This window comes from Macrotis lagotis, chromosome X (assembly GCF_037893015.1).
Source record: "Macrotis lagotis isolate mMagLag1 chromosome X, bilby.v1.9.chrom.fasta, whole genome shotgun sequence".
Taxonomy (NCBI): domain Eukaryota; kingdom Metazoa; phylum Chordata; class Mammalia; order Peramelemorphia; family Peramelidae; genus Macrotis; species Macrotis lagotis.
In genome coordinates this window covers 268,174,351-268,197,382 of record NC_133666.1, presented here as the reverse complement: position 1 = coordinate 268,197,382, position 23,032 = coordinate 268,174,351, and the positions used below count along the sequence as shown (strand labels likewise).

Here is a 23,032-nt window from a genome sequence, read left to right as displayed (position 1 = left end):
GACCTGAGTTCAAATCCAGTCTCAAGACACTTTTTAGCTATATTACCTTGGAAAGTGACTTATCCCTGTTTGCTTTAGTTTCTTCATCAGTAAAATGAATTAGAGTAGGAAATAGCAAATTACTCCAGTGTCTTTGCCAAGAAAACCCCAAATGAGTCCAGGAAGACTTGGACACAACTGAAATGATTCAACAACAACAACAAAAACCATAGCAGAGGAAAAATAAACAGCATGATTTTACTACTTAGTTTACCAGCTGTTTTGACCATGAGCCAGTCATTGTTCTTCTGGACTTCAGTTTCTTCATCTATAAATGATCCCACATGGGATCACAAAGAGTCAGACGTGACTAAAAAGGACTTAACAGCATCAATACTTAATTGCCAAAATGATTTTCCTTAAGTGCTTCTCTACTCAATAAACTCTAGTGGCTTCCTATTGCCTCTAGAATCAATATTTTCTGTTCTACTTTTAAAGCCCCACAACCACTTCCATGGATATTTTGGACCTTCTTGTACATAATTACAACAGTCACCTGAACTCAATCCCTGCCCATTTTCCACTCCATAATTCAGCCAAATTGACTTTCTCTCTGTCATCCATAAGCCCCATCTCAGATCTCTGCATCATCACTGGCTTTGCTCTTTGTCTGTCTCTGCCTCAGAAAATCCCTTTCTTTGTTTAAGCTGTACCTTCTGTGTGGTGTTTTTCCAGATCCCATTCACTACTGGTACCCTCTCTTCCAAGCTATCTTATATTCATTTGTATATTTATTATTTATATTATATTTATCACTTTATATTTAATCTATTTACACTTAGCTTCCTCACTTATAAAATGGGAATAATAAAACTATTACCTATCTCATAGGATTGTTATGAGAATCAGATAAGTTGATAAATATGGGGTATCTCAAAAGTCTTAGTGCTGTTTTAAAACTGAAAATGTATGAAGTTTAAAACTTGGCTTAAAATGCCTCCAAGACTTTTGGGACACCTTTATTTGTAATGTGCTTGACGATGATTTAAGCATTATATAAATGCTAAATAAATGTTAGCTATATACTTATAGGGGACAGCTAGGTGGTCTAGAGCACTGGACTTGGGGTCAGAAAAGAATCTTCATGAGTTCAAATCTGGCCTTAGTCCCTTACTAGCTAGCTTTGAGACCCTGGGCTGGTCACCTAACCCTATTTGCTTCAATTTCCTCATCCATGCAATGAGCTAGAGAAGCAAATGATAAACCACTAAAATATCTTTGCCAAGAAAAGACCAAATAGAATCACATGGAGTCAGACAGGATTGAAATTGTTGCAGTCTGTTCAATTGTCCACCTAGGAAGAATCACTCTTTGACCCTGGAATGCAGGTGTAAAAAAGATTTATTAAAAGAAGTTACAGCACAAAAGAAAGTAATAGGAAGTTTAATAAGAGATTAAAGAAAAAGCTGAGTGGATTGCCAATTAATCTTGGCAGGCTAGCTTCCAGATTCAGCAGAAGTCTGGAAAAATGAGAGACCAAAATCTCCTTAAATTCCCCTTCAGGGTCCATGGGAAGAGGTGTGATCTGGGAGTAGCTCAAGTCCCACGTTAGAGAGTTTGCCTTTTGGGGAAGGGTTTGAAGGATCTTGGCTTCTGGTCTGGGTGATCTCAGGTGTTGTTTCTAGTGCCTTTGCAATCTAGCTGCTACTTACCAAGAGAACTTGGCCTAGATTAAACTGAAGGTCAGGATGGAGTATTTTAACAGAAGGATAAAGGAAGAAGGAAGTTTTTTTTAACAATGCAAACAGAAGATTTACAAAATTTGATTTCAATATTTCCCATGTCCACGGTTCTCTGCATCAAAATGACTAAATAACAATTTATATATGCTTAAGTTGTACCTCCTCTTAGAATGTATGCTTCTCCTAAGTAGGAACTGTTTCACTTCTTGTGTTTATATTCCCTAGTGCTTAGCAATGGGTCCTGTACATAGTTGTTTTTCATATTTAGTTCTCAAAAAAGGACTAATGCTATCAGGAGGATGATGCCTTGACTTGCTTGTGAATTGAATTTAAGTGAGGCAGAGATGAATAGTCATCAGCTTCACTCTCTCCTCCAGAGAGATATCAGGGCTCAAAGACAGGGAGAAGTCAGGAAACAGTGGGTGACCTTGACTTTTCTGAAACTTCCTTTAAGTCCCAAATAAGTAACTTAATAAATGATTGACTTATTCATACAACAGTATTCATTAATCTCCAACTATATGTTAGGCATTATACTAAATGCTCCAGATGCAAAGACAAATAAAACAGTCCTTGTCCTCAAGGAGCTTATATTCTATTGAATAGAGTGATAGCAATGTTTTGAAAATAGTGCATTAATTCTTGCTTTGTTACCTTTCAGCATTTTATCAGTCCCTGAATATTGGAGAAGATGCTGTTCTCTACATTGTTCCTCTTACTTGGTAATTTCTGCCTAGCTGGTAGGTTGGCCATTTGTTCTTTTGTGAATCAATAGATTTTCATTATTCCTTTCTATAAATGAGTGTTATTTTTATGATCACTTCATTTGTCCATTTAATACACCCCTCCTTTGAAGAGTGGATGGATTTGTGGAAGAAGGTCTTTGGCAATGAGCAGAAAGGGGAAGAGGGAAAAATTCTTATAAATTTATTTAGTCTTAAAAATGTTTTCAGAATTATAAACAGAGATTGAATGAGAAGCAAATATCTAGGTACGTGTGTGTGTGTGTGTGTGTGTGTGTGTGTGTGTGTGTGTGAGTTAGATCATTGTCTTTTTTAAGCTTTTAATAAAATTATACACCTGGGCAGTTAGGTGGTGCAGTGCTGAAGTCAACAGGATCTAAGTTCAAATCTGGTCTCAGTCTAGCTGTGTGACATTGGGCAAATCACTTAATCCTGACTGCCTCACATCCAGGGCCATCTCCAATCATTTGATTCATATCTGGCCACTGAACCCAGAAGCCTCTTAGAGGGGAAAGTTGAGACTGATGACTTTGCACAGCACTCCTCCCTGATGTAATGGTCCTTTTTGAGAACAAAGGACAAACAACTAACTTATAAATCATCATTTGCTTTAGCAGAAAGTCTCCAGGACTTCTAGGAAGTGTGGAAGCTGAGACTTTTCTGTAAACCCTAGAGAGAATCATCACAAGAACTTAAGTACACTTTGGGAGAATTTCTTCCTCTCTTGTTTCATAGTCCCTCTTCCTCCCCACCTACACACACACATACACACACACACACACACACACACACACACACACACACACACACACACACACATACACCACCCTCCCTGCCAGTAAACTTGGGAACATGAAAATATGATGCCATTGGTTTCCTGGAATAAACTCTCCAGTTGCCAGTAAATCATTCATAATTTTACCAAAGAAAGTTTTAGTAGAAGAAGGTGGAAAAAAAATAAGGAATTCTTAGTTATGAAGATAACTAGGACTCCCAAATATAAATGCTCCTGTCTTGGTTCAGTGCTCCTGATGCTAGGGAAAAATGTATTCATTTAAAGGTTTCAGGGCATTGAGAAAGTGAAAGAATTCACTTGATCTAAATTCTTATATACAATTTGACAGGCTTTGTCCTCCCCTTTGAGTCCCGATAGACCCTCAACATTAGGGGCCCAATTTAAAAGATACACCCCACCTCATGACACACCTAAACATGTTTCCCCTTCTCTGATCATATGATGCATGTTCTGCTGATGAGCCTCAATCATCACTGGGGAATGTAGATTAATATGCATGGCTCATATTGAACAAGTGCACTTGCAAAAGGTCAACTCCTGACCAGCTTGAGCTGGTTTTGACCTCCCTCTGGCCAAGGCAACCTTCAAGTCAGGTTAGGGAACTTCTTCCACTTCAGTGACTGGGGAGATCACTTCTTTGATCACCCTTCCCTTTGTTTTACCTCCACATTCCTGCCTGCAGGCATGTGTCTTTCAGCCTAATCAATAACTAGAGACTCTTGCCTTTGTTCTGGTGGATCCCTGTGAGATCTTTAATTAACATTCTCCTCTTACATCCTGCAGAAACCAAACACTGAGGAATTTCTCACACTGCCCAATGGATTCTCAAACCCTTCATGTGAGGGGGTTAATGATCCTTTGGCATTCTCTAATTTTGGGGTAGTTTCCACAGTGTACACCTTCATCCTAGTGGCCATCAGCCTCGTATCTGGAGCTCTCTTCCTTTTTTAATATTAATTTTTTTGAGTTTCCACTCATCACCATATGCATCACTTGCTTCAGGAAGAAATGCACAAGCTCATGTTTTCAGGCAAAGATATGTTAACAGAATTTTTACTGAGCCAATCTCTAACCTGCTGTCACAGAGCAGGCTGGAATCAGAGTGCCTGTAGTCAAGTAGCAAGCAATTTAATTAATTACTTCCTTGGCTAGGGACAGATTTGCAAATCAGAATTTTTCCATCTTACTATATATATAATGATTGAGAAGATAGGGGGAAGGTGGATCACAGAACAATCAATTTGGAACCTGAGTGATTTTCTCAGGATAAGCCCACCATTGCAGGACAATACAGAAATTATAACAAGTTTTGAGACAACACAGGTATCCTCAAGTTCTGTGGGAATTGATTATTTAGTCTTGGGAGTACTTCCTTGGGTAAAGACAGGTAACACAGTTCTCTGATTCACTTCATAGACAAAGACTAGGCCTGTCTGGAATAAAACAAATTGTTCCAGCTGCTTGTTTCTACTTGTTCCCAGACCAGAGTCTACTTGTGGAAAGAATCTCTCAAATCTAAATTATTATTATTAAATTCATTACACATATCATGTTGATCAATATGAAAATCATAATTCTCTTTTGACGAGGGACAATATGTCTTTTCTTATTACCTTTATTTTTTTGTGATTTATAGATCTGCCAAAGCAACCAGAAAACATTTCCTGCACTTTCTATTTTTCAAAGAATTTCACTTGTACTTGGAATTCAGAAGAAGACGACTCTTCTACAGTCTACACTGTCAATAGAACTTTGTAAGTATGAGGTGGGCTTGCAAGATGGGAGAAAAGGCTACTAGTTCTTAATTCATTCTGGGTAAAATTCAGTTGAGATGTAAAATATTTTTTCTCTTATATTTGTTTGGTGTGCCAAATACCACATGATAAGAATAAGTGTCTTATTTGGTGATTTATATAGCATTTCATATATATTCCCTCATCAGAGCCTCACCATAACAAGAGGTAGCCACAGCTGGAGCCAGCTTTGAACCAGATCTTAAGAACTTACTGTCAAATTTTCTGTGTGAGCATTTACACATATGAAATGATAAAAACTGGGTCTTGATTTCTTGTTTTAATGTTAATGTTAATAATGTTTTAATGTTAATAATGCAGATTAAATTTAAGAGACTTCTTGGTGTCTCATTCACTATGCCATGCTACTGCTTGTCCTGTGGTCAGGAGCTAGAATATCAGGAATTTTGTGGTTTCCTTGATAGGATGAACACCCAAAGAGGGGAGGGATTGAGAGATAGGATGCCTTCCCATAGAGAAGCCAGACTGGCTAAGATAGCAATCCAAGTATGATGAGACTACTAGACCATGAAATGGAAAATGCTAAGCATGGAAAGATCACTTGGGTTTCAGGACCAGTTCTGAGACCAATTAGCTCTTTAACTTTGGTGTTCTCAACTATAAAAGGGTGGGAGGGTTGGACTGAGTCCTCCTATATTCTATTATTCAATTTTATGTGATACTGTGCATACAAAGAGAGGCAAAAAAAATGTTCCCTGTCCTCCAGATGCTTACATTTGAATAGGGAAGATGATATGTTAATAACGTTGAGGATAAAAGATATATACAGAGTGAATGGAAAATTATCACCAAAGGAAGATACTAGCAGCAGGAGGGACCAGGAAAAGGCCTGTCCCATGTGGAATTTGAGTGGTTTTGAAGGATGCCAGGAAAGTCACATAAGGTGTCTTTGTAAAGTTCCCAGTCTAATAATCTATCTGTCTGTGTGTGTCTGTAGCTGATTAAAGGTTCAGGTGGAACATGAAAAAATTCATGTAAAAGACTGACTCTGGCAAAGAAGAAATTTTAGGGACAAAAAAGGTGTATTTTCATATTGCTATGGTTAGCAGAAGTTAAGTGGGGTATTGCTGCTTGAGTGTGATTATCACCTTTGAAGAATCACTGGGACCCAGTGCAGGTGTGGAAAACAGAGATTTATTAAAAGAATTTACAACAGGGGTGGCTAGGTGGCTCAGTGGATAAGCACCGGCCCTGGAGTCAGCAGTACCTGAGTTCAAATGTGACCTCACACACTTAATGATTGCCTAGCTGTGTGGCCTTGGGCAAGCCACTTAACTCCATTTGCCTTGCAAAAACCTAAAACAAGGATTAAAAAAAAAGTTACAACACAAAAGAAAGTGATAGGAAGGTTAAGTACAGATTAAAGAAAAAGCCTTGTGGATTGCTAATTGAATTTGGCAGACACCCCCCTCCCCAAAGGCTCTACAGGAGTCTGGAAAGGTGAAAAAGAGAGAACCCCTTCCCCAAATCTCCTTAAATTCTTCTTCTTCTTTTTTTTAATTTATCCTTAAATTCTTCTTTAGGGTCCATAGGAAGTGACCTGGAGATTTTGCCTTTTGGGGAGGGGTCTCTTATCTACTGGGCCCAAAATGAATGCAATCCAGATCAGATTGAAGGACAGGTCCTCAGGCTATGGCCTAAATTAGATGATAAAGGAAGAAGGAAGTCTCCAACTGACCTCAACACTCCCTATGCCCATGGTTCCCTGCATGGGGGGGAGGGGGGAGAGGCAGAGAGAGAGAGAGAGAGAGAGAGAGAGAGAGAGAGAGAGAGAGAGAGAGAGAGAGAGAGAGAGACAGCTTTTAAAGGGGGAGGAAGATGAGGTGAGATGAGGTAATTAGATATATGTTGATGGGGTTAGTACTCAGAGATGAGATAATTAGGGATACCTAGATGATGGGGGTTTGCTGAGGAACCTGTTATTTTGTTGATTAGGGGCTAGTTTTGTGCCTCCGGTCAGGGATTGGCCAGAAGTCCTTGCCTAGGAGGAACAAGGTACTTTACTAAAATTTAATGATCTCATCTCATAGTTTGAACAATGGGAGGGGGGAGGGGGGTATCAGTGTTAATGTAAAGTACATGGTTGGTGCAGAGGGAGTAGTTTAGTTATAGAACATATTTCTCTTAACATTTCCCCTACTTCATGTCAGTCTTTCTGTTATTGATCTTATCTTTCTATATCACCCATCTATTTAGACATCTATCATCTCTATCTTACCATTTATTATCTATTTATCTCTACCTCTTTTTAATCTCTACTTATCTCTATTTTTATCTAGCTACTGCTCTTTTTAATTCTACTTATCTATTTTTGTTTTCTCAGTACTTAAACTCTTTCTTTGACCTGAAAGTTTTAGATTTTTGTCTGTGATATTCCTTGGAGTTTTCATTTTGGAATTTCTTTCAGGGTTGACTGATTAATTTTTTCTGGTTTCACCCTGCCATCTGGTTGTAAGTGGTAGTTTTTTTCTGTCATAATTCCTTGAAATATTCTCTCCATGTTCGTTTTTGGTCATGGTTTTGAAATAGTCCAGTGATTCTTAATTTATCTCTCCTTGCTCTGGTTTTTAGGTGTTTTTTTTAATATGAGATTATATTTTTATTATTTTTTTCTATTTTATCAGTCTTTTTACTTTGTTTTAATATTTCTTCTCTCTCATTAAATCACTTGCTTCTATTTGGCCTATACTAATTTTCAAGAAATCTAATACTTGGGTAAGGATTCATAGATTTTGTGCTAACCTTTTGAATCTCTTTCCAAGTCTTTCTTCAGTAGCTCATTTTTTCTACTTTCTCTTTCATTCTCATTTAACACACACACACACACACACACAGACACATGTATATAGTATATATGTGTATATAAAATCAAATAGATCCTGTGAGTAAATTATGCTTTCCTATGAGACTTTGTTTGTAAATATTTTGGAGTTATTCTCCTCTTCTGGTTTGTATCTTGGGCATCCCCCTTGGTCTTATAATAGCTTTTTACCTTTTTGTTTTGTTAAGTTAATTATCTGTTTTGAGCAACTCTGCTATAGGCCCAACTGGGAGTATTAGGGGTTGAGTTTGAAATTTTGACCCATTTGGAAAAATTCTCTCCCTCTCCACTACACTGCTTTCCTGGATAGAGGGGAGGATAGATTCTACAGTCTGCATTGGGTGATTCCACCCTTATGTTACAGGTGCTCTAGACCCAAGCTGCTGTCATGAGCTGGGGACAGACTTTGTGAACACCTCTGGGAGAGGTATTCTGGTAGATGTTAAGTAACTGGTTCTTTGAAAAAAAAAAGTGCTGATACTTTTAAATTTAATTTACATTATTAACATTTTCTCCATTACTTGAGCTTAGAAAAATCAACTTTTTTCCTTCCATAAATTCTACCATGGTAGTAGTACTCTTTCTCATACTGAACTTTGTCATTGATTACAGTAGGAAATGAAAATATTTTAGATGAAAGAGTTGGTTTTTGCAAATAATATGAAAATAGAAACTGAAGTGTTCATATTTTTTATAGCAGTCCCAAGTACTCTTGAATTTCCTGTTGAAGTGGCTTTTAAAACAGTAACATATTGGCAGTTTTGAATTATGTTATGTTTAGGATACCATGTTAATAAAGCATTGCTGTTATCCATCTATATATCTATCCATATTCCTATTCAATTGTTTCAGTTGAGTCCAACTCTTGGCCAATTTGGGGATTTTTTGGCAAAGAAAATGGAGTGGCTTACCATTTCCTTCTCCAGTTCATTTTACAAAAGAGAAACAGAGGCAAACAGGGCTGAGTGACTTGCTCAGGTTCTGGATATGGAGTCTAATAATTTTTGTCCTTCATTTTCAAAGAAGACCATGACATCAGGAAGTGATGCCGCGACAAGCACATGAACTGGATTTAAGTGAGGGGAGCTGTGCTAAGACACCAGCCTCACTTTTTCCTCCAGAGCTCTCTGGGTACAGTAGTCAGATATGAATCTGGAGATGACCCTGGATGCCAGGCAATCAGGGTTAAGTGACTTGTCCAAGGTCACACAGCTACTAAGAGTCAAGGGTCTGGTCTGAGGTCAGATTCAGACTCCCCTCCTGCTGAATTCAAGGCCAGTGCTCTATCCACTATACTAGCCATGAGTCTTTTTAGAATCGGATGAATACTAGTTGCTCTTTAGTACTCCACAGGCACCTTATATACATCAGGGAATAGTTTTAAAAAAATCAAAAAAAAGACAACTTGATGTGAGTTAAATCAAGTACTATACTTTGATATGTAAAAGTATAAAGATTGGAGTTAATGATAACACAAATATAAAAAGAGGGAGAAAGAATCGTGAGGAAGTTATTACTGCATTATCTTACATCTTGGGATATATTCATATACTCACATTTTCCACATGCTTTCTAAATCTTTTCTTCTCCAGATATAACTCAGTGCCTTCCTAATTTGGCTTGGGTTTTTGTATTGGAGAGGATATGAAAGAAACCACTAGGGCATGGAGTTCATGATCTTGGACCATTGCTGTCCCATGGTTCTTGCCCTGGTCATTTGTGTAAAGATTTAATTTGTGATCATGAGCAGGAAACATAACCACTTTGTTTTCTCTTTGGATTTCCCAATGATTGCTTGGTTTGCTGTTCTCCCACTTCTTTCCAGTTCTTTAAGTGAAACAGACTCATTCCTGTCCCTCATCTGTCCTTGCCCTTCCTTAGAAGCCTGGAGCTAACATGGGAAGTCTTCAGAAACTTTGCTTGTTTGCTTTTTCCAGGTTTTGGTCCTCATCTTTTTTTCCATAGGTAGCCATGCAAAAGTGATAAGAACTGCAGTGGGAACACCTCAGATTTTTAAATTCTAATGCTGACATTCCCATGTTGCACTATTATGGTAGGGATTTTAAGCTGGAAGAGGCCTTATTGATCATCTCACATTTCTATGGTGCTTAAAAAAAATAGAAAACATTTCCCCTACTTTTCCTCCCTGTGTGAGATAGCTGTTATTCTGTTTTGACAAATTAGGAAACTGAGGCTCAGAGAGGGAGCTGTGCTATAGAAGAGGCACAAAAGTTATTGTGTCAGAAGATCTGGATTTGAGTCTGGTTTCTATGACTTTGGGCAAATTGGTTCATTGGACTTAAATTTCCTCATTTGTAATAGGAGGAAATTAGCATAGTCGGTATCTCAGATCTCTTCCAGTTCTACTGCCCTGAAGGATAATGTGACTATGTTATGCTATGTTGGCTATGACCATGCAACTTGGGTCAAAACTGCTTCAAGCCCCTGGGGAGTTTGTTGCTTCACCAAGTGTCCTGACAACATTTATTATCAGGTCACTGATATTGTCATTATATGAAAGAGAAAACTGCTGGGGCACAGAAACCAATGGTTCCCAAGCTTTCTGGAGCTAAAGGAATGCCACTCTGGCAGGGGGAGAGACCTCCAATTCCACTCTTTTCCTCTTGTTCTTATTTTATTATTGAATTGTTTCAGTTGTGTTTGACTCTCTGTGATCTCACTTTATTTTATTTTTTGTCAAAGATCCTATAGTGGTTTGTTGCCTTTTCTGCTTTATTTTACAGATGAGGAAACTGAGATAAGCAGGGTTAAAGGATTTGCCCTGACTCATATTGTATCTAAAACTGTATTTGAATTTGGGTTCTTCTGACTCCTGAGCTGGTGTTCTATCTATTGCACCATCTTCCTAACTTGAAACGATGTAAAAAACACCAAAACCTTCTTTTAAATCCATAGAAATTTTGGCAATGATTTTATTGGAAAGCAAGCCAGGAGATTATTTCTGTTTTTTTTTTAGGGTTTTTTTTTTTTGCAAGGCAAACAGGGTTAAGTGGCTTGCCCAAGGCCACACAGCTAGGTAATTATTAAGTGTCTGAGACCGGATTTGAACCCAGGTACTTCTGACTCCAGGGCCGGTGCTTTATCCATTAAGCCACCTAGCCACCCGATTATTTCTGTTTTTAATTAAATTTAGATTTTAAATTTGCTAAATACATTTTTAATTAAATTGATAAATAATTCTTGACAAAAATAAAAGAAGACACATGATCTTGTTTTAGATGCGTACTATTAGACTCCAGCATGCAGACAATTCTGTGGATTTCTTTTTGGCCACCGCTATAACTGGAGTGTCATTTGGTGTAGATTTATCTTTTTCAACTCATACTTTTTAAATTCTTAAAAATTTTTGAGGTTGCCCCAATTTTTTGTTTATGTGGGTTATTTACCAATATTTACCATGCTAGAAATTAAAATGTTTTAGCATTATTGTAAAAATAGTTTTGACTTCGTATACTTCCTGATAGAGCTTTGGGAATCCCCAGGAGCCCCTGGACCACATTTTTGGAACTACTTGGTCTATTCCAAGGCACTATTGGCATTTATCTTAAATTGATAAGGTAATTAATACAGATACCTCTTTATTTGTTTTTAGGTTTTTGCAAGGCAAATGGGGTTAAGTAGCTTGCCCAAGGCCACATGGCTAGGTAATTATTAAGTGTCTGAGGTCGGATTTGAACCCAGGTACTCCAGACTCCAGGGCCAGTGCTCTATCCATTGCACCACCTAGCCGCCTCTACAGATACCTTTTTAACCAATCATCATACATTTTTCAAACTGACTTTACAAGAGGGCAGCATCAGGAGCAACTTCTCTATTCATTTTAGACCACTCCAAAAGGAGTCAGTTAGACTTTTGTTACTGGTTCTCTTAGATTTTAAAAATAAGATAACTACATACTTCTTCCTGGACTAAACTTCCCTTAGAAGTTCAATCACTCTAAAACATTTGACTGTTCTTTCTGTTTCTGTAATCAGTTCTGAAAGAATTGCAGTAAATGTATCATCTTCTAATCTAGATCCAAGGCAAGGACTATAAATTAGTATGCTAATTTTGGGTGGATAGAGTGGAAAAGGCTTTGTAGATTGTCCCAGGGTATATTGGATTTCAACAAGTATAGGGTAGTGCTATTGATTTGCAACTTTTTTTTGATTCAAGATCTAATATCTGACACTAAGCCATCAGGACACAGCTAAATGTCTAATAACCTAGAAAAGAAAAGGAAAATAAATCTCAGAGTATATTCAAAGTATTGTTTCAATGATGAATTAGATGATGAGATATTACTATAAATTATATAAAGGCAATAGACTGTGACTCAGACTCAAGGGTTTGAATGAAATAAGACTCATGGATTAATTCAATAAAAACAATTTTACTTAAGATTAATAAAAGGAAAATTTCATGTAGTTAAAAAAAGATACTAATGGATAAAAAACTTTTTTTGTCTCTAAATTCATTACAGTAACTGACCAAGTTAGATCACAAACAGGTCAGTGGCAATTTTGCTTTAACTTCTCAAATTAACTTTATTTCTTTATGGGACAGGGAAGTCAAACCTTTGACTATTTGCTTCCTTAAAGGGATACTACCCCAGTCTATAGAAAACAGGTTCCACTTTCAATATGTCCCTCCTTTTGTGGCAAGGTCCCAAATAATTTTGGGAGAATTTCAACCACTAATGTGGTAAAGAGGAACCTATTTATGTAGGCTGCATTTGATGAAAAAAAAACCCAAAAGATTATTCTTGTTTTTTTATGAAATATAGTTAATCTTTTTTATTTTTGCACGGCCCTGGGGTTAAGTGACTTGCTCAAGGTCACACAGTTAAGTGAATATTTAGTATATGAGGCTGCATTTGAACTCAGATCCTCCTGACTCTAGGGCCATACTATTTTCACTGTACCACCTAGCTGCCTCCAATGATTCATACAAGAAACAAAACTACATATGATGATGATTCATTTGGAATTAATTATTGGAAACGATTGGAAGCTATAGGAAATTATAGGAAACTAGCATGCCACTTACTCTAGGGATTCCCTATGGATCATGAAGCAGGCCTGGCAAAGTGGATTGTTCTGATGGCTGCAGGGGACAATTGGATTCTGATAAATGTTCTTATTCATTTGGAACATTTGCATAGCAAACCTCATATTAGGCATGGTGCCATTGAGGTAGAGTTATACATGCAGTGTCTTGGATAAGGAATGGAAAACATGTCAGAACATTGACCTCATTGAAGTTTTTTTTTTCCATTTGAAGGATTAGAAAGCATATTGTATGCAAGTATAATGATATATGACAGAACTTTTTATCATTCGCAAAACCATTGTTTTGTAAAGGAGTAAGATTTTCCATTCTGTGACTTTTGTGTGGTTATGAAGTCTCATCTTTTGCCAGTGGTCAAGGCCTTACATGTGTGTTTGGGAGATTCTTTAAAGGGGTGATTTTTGCTCTGACCATTCAGACAATACCTTCTCTTACCTAGAGGTTAAATGATTTCTTCATGGTTACAGAGAGTGAACACTTCTGAATTCAATTATTATCTTTATGCAGATGACTCTCAAATCTACCTATCCAAACACAATCTGCTTATTTTGATTCCAGTCTCTCGTCTTCAACTGTCTTCTGGACATTTCCTTTTTTCCATAATTAAATTAAAAAAAAAACCCTGAACTTAACAGATACCAAATAAAATGAGCAATTTCCATATACAAAGTAGGACAGAATAAAAAGAGTGGACATGAAACCATGAATTTCTGTTATGTACAGCTTACTTTTCCTTTTATGAATGTAATAAGTTCAATGTGTAATTTTCAAAACTGTCTTCTGGCTATTTTTTTTTTTTTGGTATACTCTTTTCTGTGCATTTTTTGATTGCATCAATGACTATTAATTTTTTCTTTTTGAGCAACACTATTATTAGTTTCCTTTTCCTTATCAACTCCTCTATTCCTGATTACAAAACAAAACAAAATGATAAACAAAAACAAGCAAAAACCCCAAAACCTTTGCAACAAATATACATAGTCAAGCAAGACAAATTCCCCCAGTATCTCTGTCTAAAAATGTATGCTTTATTCTGCACTTTTATTCCTTCAGGAGATGTACAACATGCTTCATTATTGTAGTTGTTCATTGCATTGGTCAGAATTCTTAAGTCTTTCAAAGTTGTTTTTCTTTATAGTGTTGCTATTGTGCATATTTTCTTGGTTCTCTTCATTTTTCCTCTGCATCAGTTCATACAGTTCTTCCCAGATTTCTCTGAAACCATCTCTTTCATAATTTCTTACAGCATAATAATGATATGATAACTAGTCTTTTTTAATTTTTAATTTTTTATTGATAGCTAGTCTTTATATAACATTTTAATCTCATTTGATATGCATAAGGAGGTGATATTCTTATCCCCATTTTAAAGATGAGGAAAATAAGGATGAGAGAGTCTTGGTTAAGTGACTTTTCCAGTGTCACATTGCTAATAACTGTCTGAAAAAAAAACTCATTCAAACTCGGGTTTTCTTGATTCCAAGTTCAGCATGTTATCTACTTAGCTGTTTACATTGATATTCCATATATATATATATATATATATATATATGTATATGTATGTATATATATATGTTCTTTTCCTGTTTCTTTGATCTTTTTTTTTTGGTGCATAGGCCTAGCAGGAATATTGATGAATAAATGAGCACACATAATTGGTGACTTTGTGTATTTAGTTCCAAATTATTTTCCAGAATGTCTGGATCAATTTACAATTCTACCAATAGTAAATTCATGTGATCTAAAATAATAATTATTTTCTTTTTTTGGTCATCTTTACAATGAAGAGTTGATTTAATTTACATTTTTATAATTATTATTGATTTAGAACATCTCTTTGTATGGCTCTTTAAAAACTTAGTTTTCTTCTTTTATTCGAAAGGTCTATAGCTTTTCTCCATTACAAATAATGTTGGGTTTTGGTTTTAGAAACATACTGTTTATATTATATTAATTATATTATATTAATTATATTATATTATATTAATTATATTATATTATATTAATTATATTATATTAATTATATTATAGTAATTATATTATATTATATTATGGAAAGATTCATTTATATCTGTTCCTTTTTTTAAAAAAATGATAATAATGGGTGTTGTCAAAAGTTTTTTTTAAGCATCTATTGATATAATTACTTTAAAATAAATTTAGTTATTAATGTGATATAGTAGACTTATATTTTTCCTATATTGAAACAGTCTACTTCTGGTCATGTCCACTTGGACATCCCATTGTTATATCACACTTAATTTGTCTAAAGTAAAACTTAATTGTTTTTTTCCTCAGCCCTCTATCCTTTCTAATTTATTTTAAGTTATGTTATGGTCATCCAAGTTTTCTTTCTTTTTTTTTTTTTGCAATGGGGTTAAGTAACTTGCCCAAGGTCACATGACTAGGTAATTATTAAGTGTTTGAGGCCATATTTGAACTCAGGTCTTCCTGACTCCAAGGCAGGTGCTCTATCCATTGTGCCACCAAGCAGTCTGGTCACCCAGGTTTTCAATCTTGTTATTCTCAATTCTTCCCTTTTCTCCCTTAACTTAGACAATAATTGCTGAGTTTTTTCAGTCTAATGCAGCATTTCTGGTCCATTCCTTTTTCTCTTCTCTCTGCTTTGCTCAGATTCATTTCACTGCATTAATTCCTTCAAGTCTTCAAGTTTTCTGAAATTGTCCCTTTCACAATTTTTTATAGCATACTAAAGTACTATCACATTCATAGAGCACAATTTGTTTTTCTATTCTCCTAGTGATCCATTAATAATCTTATTTGTGTCATAGAATAAATATTTTTATTTTTTTATTGGCTTGTTTTACTCTTGAACATTTATTATTTTTTAGTTATTAGATCTGTCTTCATGTCTATAATCAATGTTTTATAGTTGTATTCTTTTTTTTTTAAGTTTTTTTGCAAGGCAAATGGGGTTAAGTAGCTTACCCAATGCCACACAGCTAGGTAATTATTAAGTGTCTGAGACCAGATTTGAATCAGGTACTCCTGACTCCAGGGCCGGTGCTTTATGCACTGCACTACCTAGCTGCCTCAGTTGTATTCTTTAAATTTCTGTGTATAACTTGGTAGAGAGATTCCCAAATATTTTATACTTTCTGTTGTTATTTTGAGTGGAATTTTCCATTCTAACTCTTCCTCCTTTATATAGTTGGAAACATGCGGAAATGCTGGTGATTTATGTAGATTTATTTTTATATACCTCAATAGGATTTTGTTGAAATTTTATTTATTAATATTTTTAAAATAATTTATTGCTTCAATTCTAGAATTCTTTATATAAATCATCAAATTATTTGTAAAAAGGGATAATTTCATTTCTTCTTTACCTATGCTTATTCCCTCAATTTCTGTTGCCATTAGATAAAAGCAGTGACAAAGACCATCCTTGCTTTACTACTTATCTTATTTGTAATAACTGTAATTTATCACCAGTACATATAATTCTAACTCATGGTTTTAGATAGATACTATTTATTATGTTAATGAAAGATCCATTTGTTTCTCTGTTTTTTTAGCATTTTTTTTAAAACAGGAATGTGTGTTGTATTTTGTCCAAAACTCTTTCTCTGTCTATGGATATAATTATGATGTGTTTATTTTTGTAATTAATATAGTCAACATTACCCTTTTAAGTAATGAAATTCATGTCTAATTATATTTGTGCTTGAAGTTCTCATGGAACAGACTCTTGCTCAAATGGGAATCGTACATCATGTTCTTTCTTCTATCCAAAACTGACATATCCTGATTGTTACACTATTGAGGTGGAAGCTAAAAATGGTTTTGGAAAGCAGTCTAAAGTAACAAAATGGGACTTGGAAAACATAGGTGAGTATCATATGGTAATATAGAAACCTTTAATTTAAAGTGTTTGTCTGCATGCTTATATAGTAAATAGACTCCTGCACAGCAGTATTGTATATATTACAGGAAAACTGACTTGTCAGTAAAGCAAAACAAAGAACTCCAACCAAAGGCTTATGATAACAGCTGTGGGGAAAGAGAACCTAAAATAAAAAAATAAACTCAATCCTCAGTTATTCCCATCTCTTCACTCTAGAATTAATTTTGCTTGACTCTTCACTCTAGAATTAATTTTGCTTAAAGTAATCAAGAACTAGAATTCTTCCTTGATTATACTGAAGGGAGAAGATAGCAAAACTCTCCATTTTTTCTCATGTATCCCATTTGTTCTTTCAAATTTTTTTCTTTAAATTTATTGTATTTTATATTTTTACAGCACCTTCATTTCCAAACATTCCTCCCTTCCTTCATAATGAAGCATCCTGTGTCACAAATTTTAAAAAATTCTTATTTTCTTGCCTTTCTCAGTGCCTTGAGAGAATTAATCTTCACTATAATATTTTAAATATGAACTAACATTTTTAAAAAGTGTCTAAAAATGAATGTACCAAATTCATATACTTTGTGTTTCTTAACTTCTAACACATCAGTGGAACAAATAATTTCATTCACAAAATGTCCATGACATTTTTAGTTTTGTATTTTGTACTATGGTTTAACTTATTATAAGAAGGACAATTAGAATTAGTGCAAATTCTGAATTATGGAATCTCTTTTTTTTTTTTAGGTTTTTGCAAGGCAAATGGGGTTAAGTGGCTTGCCCAAGGCCACACAGCTAGGTAATTATTAAGTGTCTGAGACCAGATTTGAACCCAGGTACTCCTGACTCCAGGGCCAGTGCTTTATCTACTGTGTCACCTAGCCGCCCCCCCTGGAATATCTTTAAAGAAGAAATTCAATTAAAAAGTTTTGTTACTGAAGGGTTAATTAACTGTCACTGGCAGAGGTCTTGCTAAATTGCAGACTCCTTTGTCTTATTTATTTTACTTACTTATATGCCAGTGAATTTGCCCTTTGTGTGCCAATGAGTTGTTTCAAGTTTTAAGGAAGCTTGAATATAGCCTAGTTTTATAATACTAACTTGTATTTTTATAGGGTAAATTACTCAAGAAAGAACTTTCTATATGAGAAGAACTGTCATAATAACTGGAAATCAGTTTGGCAGAAATTAGATTAAGACTATCAATTTATGCTATATTACTTCAATAAGCTCAGAAAGCTTATATAACCTTAAAATTAAGACATAACATAAGAAAATTAGCAAAGGGCCAGTTCAATGACAAATTGTAGCTCCAAAGAAGGAAAGGAGGTGATCATGAAAGGTTAAAATTGAGAAATTTTGTTTCATGATGTTGAAAAACTTTTGCAGTAACAAAATCAAGGCAAATGGATGAAAGGGAAAGTATTTTTGGATCAAATGTCTCTGATAAAGGTCTGAAGATTCAAAACATCCAAGGAATTAGCACAAATATGTAAGATCAAAAGACTTTCCCCAAAAGATAAATGGTCATGAGATAAGAACAACATTTCTTAGAAGACTAGCAAATTGTTAGCAACTATGTGAAAGATTGCTTTGGTTTAAAAACTGGTTTAAATAATAATGAGTTTTAATCTATATCAAATTACTTGCTTTATCAATGATGAGGAGTGGGAAGAAGGGAGAGAATTTGGAATTCAAAGTATAATGTTGGAACTCAGATGTTTGGAACTGAAAATGAATTAAAAAAAATATTTTTTTTAAAGATTTATTTAAGGCAATGGGTTAAGTGACTTGCCTAAGGTCACACAGCTAGGCAATAATTTAAGTGTTTGAGGTCATATTTGAACTCAGATCCTCCTGACTCCAGGGCAGTGCTCTATCCACTGCAACACCTAACTGCTCCTCAGAATGAATGTTGAAACTTGTTTTTACATGTAACCTGGGAAAAATAAAATAAAACTTAAAAAGAAAAGAAAATCACCCATTAACATTAAAAAAAAAATGGGTTTAAGCAAGTAGAAATAAGAGGAGACTGGGTGGAATATTACAGAAAGGTAGAATCCTTTTGCACTGACATGTGAAGAGAGGGTAATGTGAAGGCTGGAAGTTCAGAAAGTAAAGTTTGGAAAGGTTTTTGATTTCATTAGATAAAAAGGATATGAGAAATATTGGGGAGAAATGCTTTTTAGCAGGGGCGGCTAGGTGGCGTAGTGGATAAAGCACTGGCCCTGGAGACAGGAGTACTTGGGTTCAAATCCGGCCTCAGACACTTAATAATTACCTAGCTGTGTGGCCTTGGGCAAGCCACTTAACCCTGTTTGCCTTGCAAAAAACCTAAAAAAAAAAAAAAGAAATGCTTGTTAGCAATTTCATTTAGATAATATACTATCAAATTACAACTTTTGTCATATTGAAAACAGAAATAAATTTGCAGCATGGAATTATTTGCCTATAGCATAATAAAATTCTGTCTATGAAGGACCATTAGAAGGATGTATTCCTCTCTTTGGAGCTTCAAGGTTTCTGAGAAAGGGAGTGGAAATGTAAAACTACCATCAGGAATCTTTGGTCATGTGATAACTAACAGCAGTAAGTTCTATTATTTGAGATACTGGCAGCTAATGACCCTTGAATATACCACTGATGATTATAAATCCAGATTTGATTTGGTTGTTTGTCCTGAATCAAATTATAATAGAAGATATCATCTCCTATTGGGATAATTTTGGTAGATCAGAACTTAATGCAAAATACACTTGATATTTGGTATTAAGGTTATATTCTTTGAAACTGTATGGATCAGGAGGACTTGAGTTCAGATCTGGTCTTAGATGCTTACTAGTAGTGACCTGAAGCAAATCATTTCACTTGTTTGCTTGTTTCCTCATCTGTAAAATGGCATTATTGTATATACCATAGAAAGTGAAGTTTGGAAAGGTTTTTGATTTCATTAGATAAAAAGGATATGAGAATATGAGATATGATATATATCATTTACAGCTCCAAAGAGGTGATCATGAAAGGTTAAAATAGATTCCTCATCTGTAAAATGACAGAGCAGTATTGTATATACCATAGGAAAATTTCTTCAGTTTCCTCATCTGTAAAATAATAGCTCCTATCTTCCAGGGTAGTATGAGGAATAATTGAGATAATAATTGCAAAGTGTGTGGCACATTTGCCTGGGACATGGTAAGCACTATATAAATATTTGCTAATATTACTGTTTTTATATCTAATATACTGATTTTTGAATTTGATTAGTTTAGAATGCCAAATTGATAGATGGATGAAATCATTTTCTATATAAGAGGATTGAGAAGTACATTCAAATGAACTGATTTTATTTGACTGGGGAAAAAAGTTTTATGTTATGTTTGGAAATACAATACATAATATTATTTATATTATTGTTAGGCTACTAATTTTTCTTGGATTGTATTAGAATGTATAAGAATAATGTATCAGAATGCTATTGATTTGAAAAATGATACCTATAGTATAGTAATTGACGTATATAGTATAACCATTCTGGAAAGTAATATGAAATTATGCTAAGAAAATAATTAAAATATCACTGGCCTTTAACCCAAATAATCCACTGCTACTATTATAACCCAAGGAGATCAAAGAAAGAAAGGTTCACATATATACATATACATATGTATATATGTGTATATATATATATAAAATAAACATCAAAAATATATATGTCAAAATATTCATGGAAACATTTTTGTGATATCAAAAAATTTGAAACAAAATGAATGACTAGTAATTAAGGGGTGACTAAATAAATTTGGTACAAGCATGTAATGGAATGTTATCATACCTTTAAAAAAAGATGAATAGGAAAAATTTGGGAAAACATGGGAAAATTTAAATGAATTGATGCTCAGTGAAGGAAGAAGAACCAAGAAAATTTAATATATGCATATACATATACATATATGTATATGTGTGTATGCATGCACACATATCACTTCAACAATTAAAATGAAAAGTATAAATCTAAGGAAGCAGAACTAATTTTATATATGCATATTTACATATGCATATATCTGTATATATATATATATATATATATATATATATATACATACATATATGAAATGGTCAAATTGGTGCCTAAAGATGAGATGAGAAAATGCATTTACATACCATATTTTGCAGCAGTGGGGGAACTGTAGATATAGAATATTTCATATATTGTCAGACAATTAATATTTTTAATTGACCAATTTCTACCATCATACCTGAGAGGCTTCCCATATGGGAAGGCTTCTGATGTCAGAAAGAATTGATGACCTTTTTCAGTTTTACAGTGTAATCATCTGTCCCTCTGAGAGGGACTGGTGTCCTGTCTAGCATTGATAGAAACTTAAAAGGTCATTGAGTTCATCTCTACCAAATCATGAACTCTAATGTCAATCTTAAAAGATTAACTGACAAACTGAATGACAAACTGAAAAGAATACGTAGTTTAAACACTGACCTCCAGAGCATTTTTACTTTAGGAACTGGTAATAATACAGTTACCTCTAGCAGACTGATTACATTTATCAAGGAATTTTATTTATTATAATGTAGATTAAGAAGCTTAAATAAGTTCCCTGGAAATGTCATCTATCTCAAGAAATGAGGATAAAATTGGAGGGAGATTAAGGAAATAGTCCCTTATTGAGGAGCTTGAATTTTGCCTCCTTTTTCCCCTCTTACACAAGATATAGGGTCTCCTATCATTTAGAATAGAAGGGGTTGCTCCAATGGGAAAGTAGACATCCCATCTTCCTCTCCTCCCTGAACCCTTTTGCTTATACTTTAGATTATATACTGATAGTGTCTCTAAAACACCTAAGATCTAAAAATTTTCAGACTTAATATTTTTGAACTTGAATCACATTATCTTTGATTGTGCCTTCCTATCCTTTTGTACATATGATTTTTTTTTTTGTTCTTGTTCTTATTTTCAGTGAAAATAGAGCCACCTACCATACTAACTGTGGAACCAATACGAGGCGTTAAATATATGCTTCAAGTAGCGTGGACAAAACCTAATGGGGTACCTCATTCAGATTCATATATATGCCAGCTGAGATATAGGAAAGTGAATAGTACTGATTGGGTAAGTTCTATCTTATGAAACTCCTTTTCAGAGTGGTCAAATGAAAGGCAGCTTGGGTACAAGCAAGTGATGTCGACAATGATGACTTTAAGACTGTTTTCATGGAAAGAAGTTAGCAGAGAATGTTGAATTCCCTTTTCCACCCCCAGTCCCCTACCCCATTTTTCCATTTAGGCTTTTTCCATTGGGAAAATGTAATGTTGCTTTTTGTGAAATGTGCACAGGAGATCTTGTATAAGTTAGGACAGGGATTCTTAGTTTAGTCACAACATTTGATTCTGGAAAAACAGTGTCAAACCAAAAAGTGATGAAGACAGTTGTAAGCAGGAGAATAATATAGGTCAATTACAAACAATAGCAGTCAATGATAATTAGGAAGTGATTATACTTACCATGGACCAGATATTAAGCTAAGTGTGAGGTAATGCAAAGAAAGACAAAACCATAGTCCCTGTAACATTGAGTACCTTAAAGGTGAATGAAGGGGACAACACTCAAATAAGTGTACATACAACTATATATATATATATATATATATATATATATATATATATATATATATATATATATATTTATAAATAAAACCATATATCATATATAACCATAACCATGTATAAATGCAAATGAAAGATCATGTTAGAGGGAAGTCACCAATAATAGAAGGGTTGGATGAAGGGATAAGTGTGCGTAAATCTTCAATATTCTTGCAGAAGGTGAGATCTAAGGTGATTCTTTTTTTTTTTTTAAATTAAATTTATTTTTTCCAATTACATGCAAAGGTAGTTTTCAATATTCATCCATTTGCAAGTTTATGAGTTCTACATTTTTCTACCACTCTTGCTTTTCTCCCCTCTCCCCATAGTGGAAAATAATCTCATAAAAGTTGTACATATGGGGCAGCTAGATGGCACAGTGGATAGAACACTGGCCCCCAAGTCAGGAGGACTTGAGTTCAAATCTGACTACAGCTGTGTGACCTTGGGCAAGTCACTTATCATCATTGCCTTGCAAAAACAAAACAAAAAAAATTTTGAAGAAGTTACATGTACAACCCTTACAGCAACATGGGGGTGA

The 23,032-nt window shown here is 34.7% G+C and overlaps 1 protein-coding gene across 8 annotated transcripts in view; it reads left to right on the top strand.

Annotated features, from left to right (window-relative positions):
• Nucleotides 1-23,032, top strand: part of IL31RA (interleukin 31 receptor A) — a 108,239-nt gene that overhangs the window by 47,027 nt on the left and 38,180 nt on the right. For all 8 annotated transcript variants that reach the window (XM_074208768.1, XM_074208771.1, XM_074208773.1 and 5 more), the window contains 4 exons: nucleotides 2,383-2,461; nucleotides 4,897-5,014; nucleotides 16,660-16,817; nucleotides 21,807-21,958. In XM_074208768.1, the coding sequence (XP_074064869.1) occupies nucleotides 2,413-2,461; nucleotides 4,897-5,014; nucleotides 16,660-16,817; nucleotides 21,807-21,958 (477 nt within the window). In that variant the 5' untranslated portion in view covers nucleotides 2,383-2,412. The remainder of the gene's footprint in view (nucleotides 1-2,382; nucleotides 2,462-4,896; nucleotides 5,015-16,659; nucleotides 16,818-21,806; nucleotides 21,959-23,032) is intronic.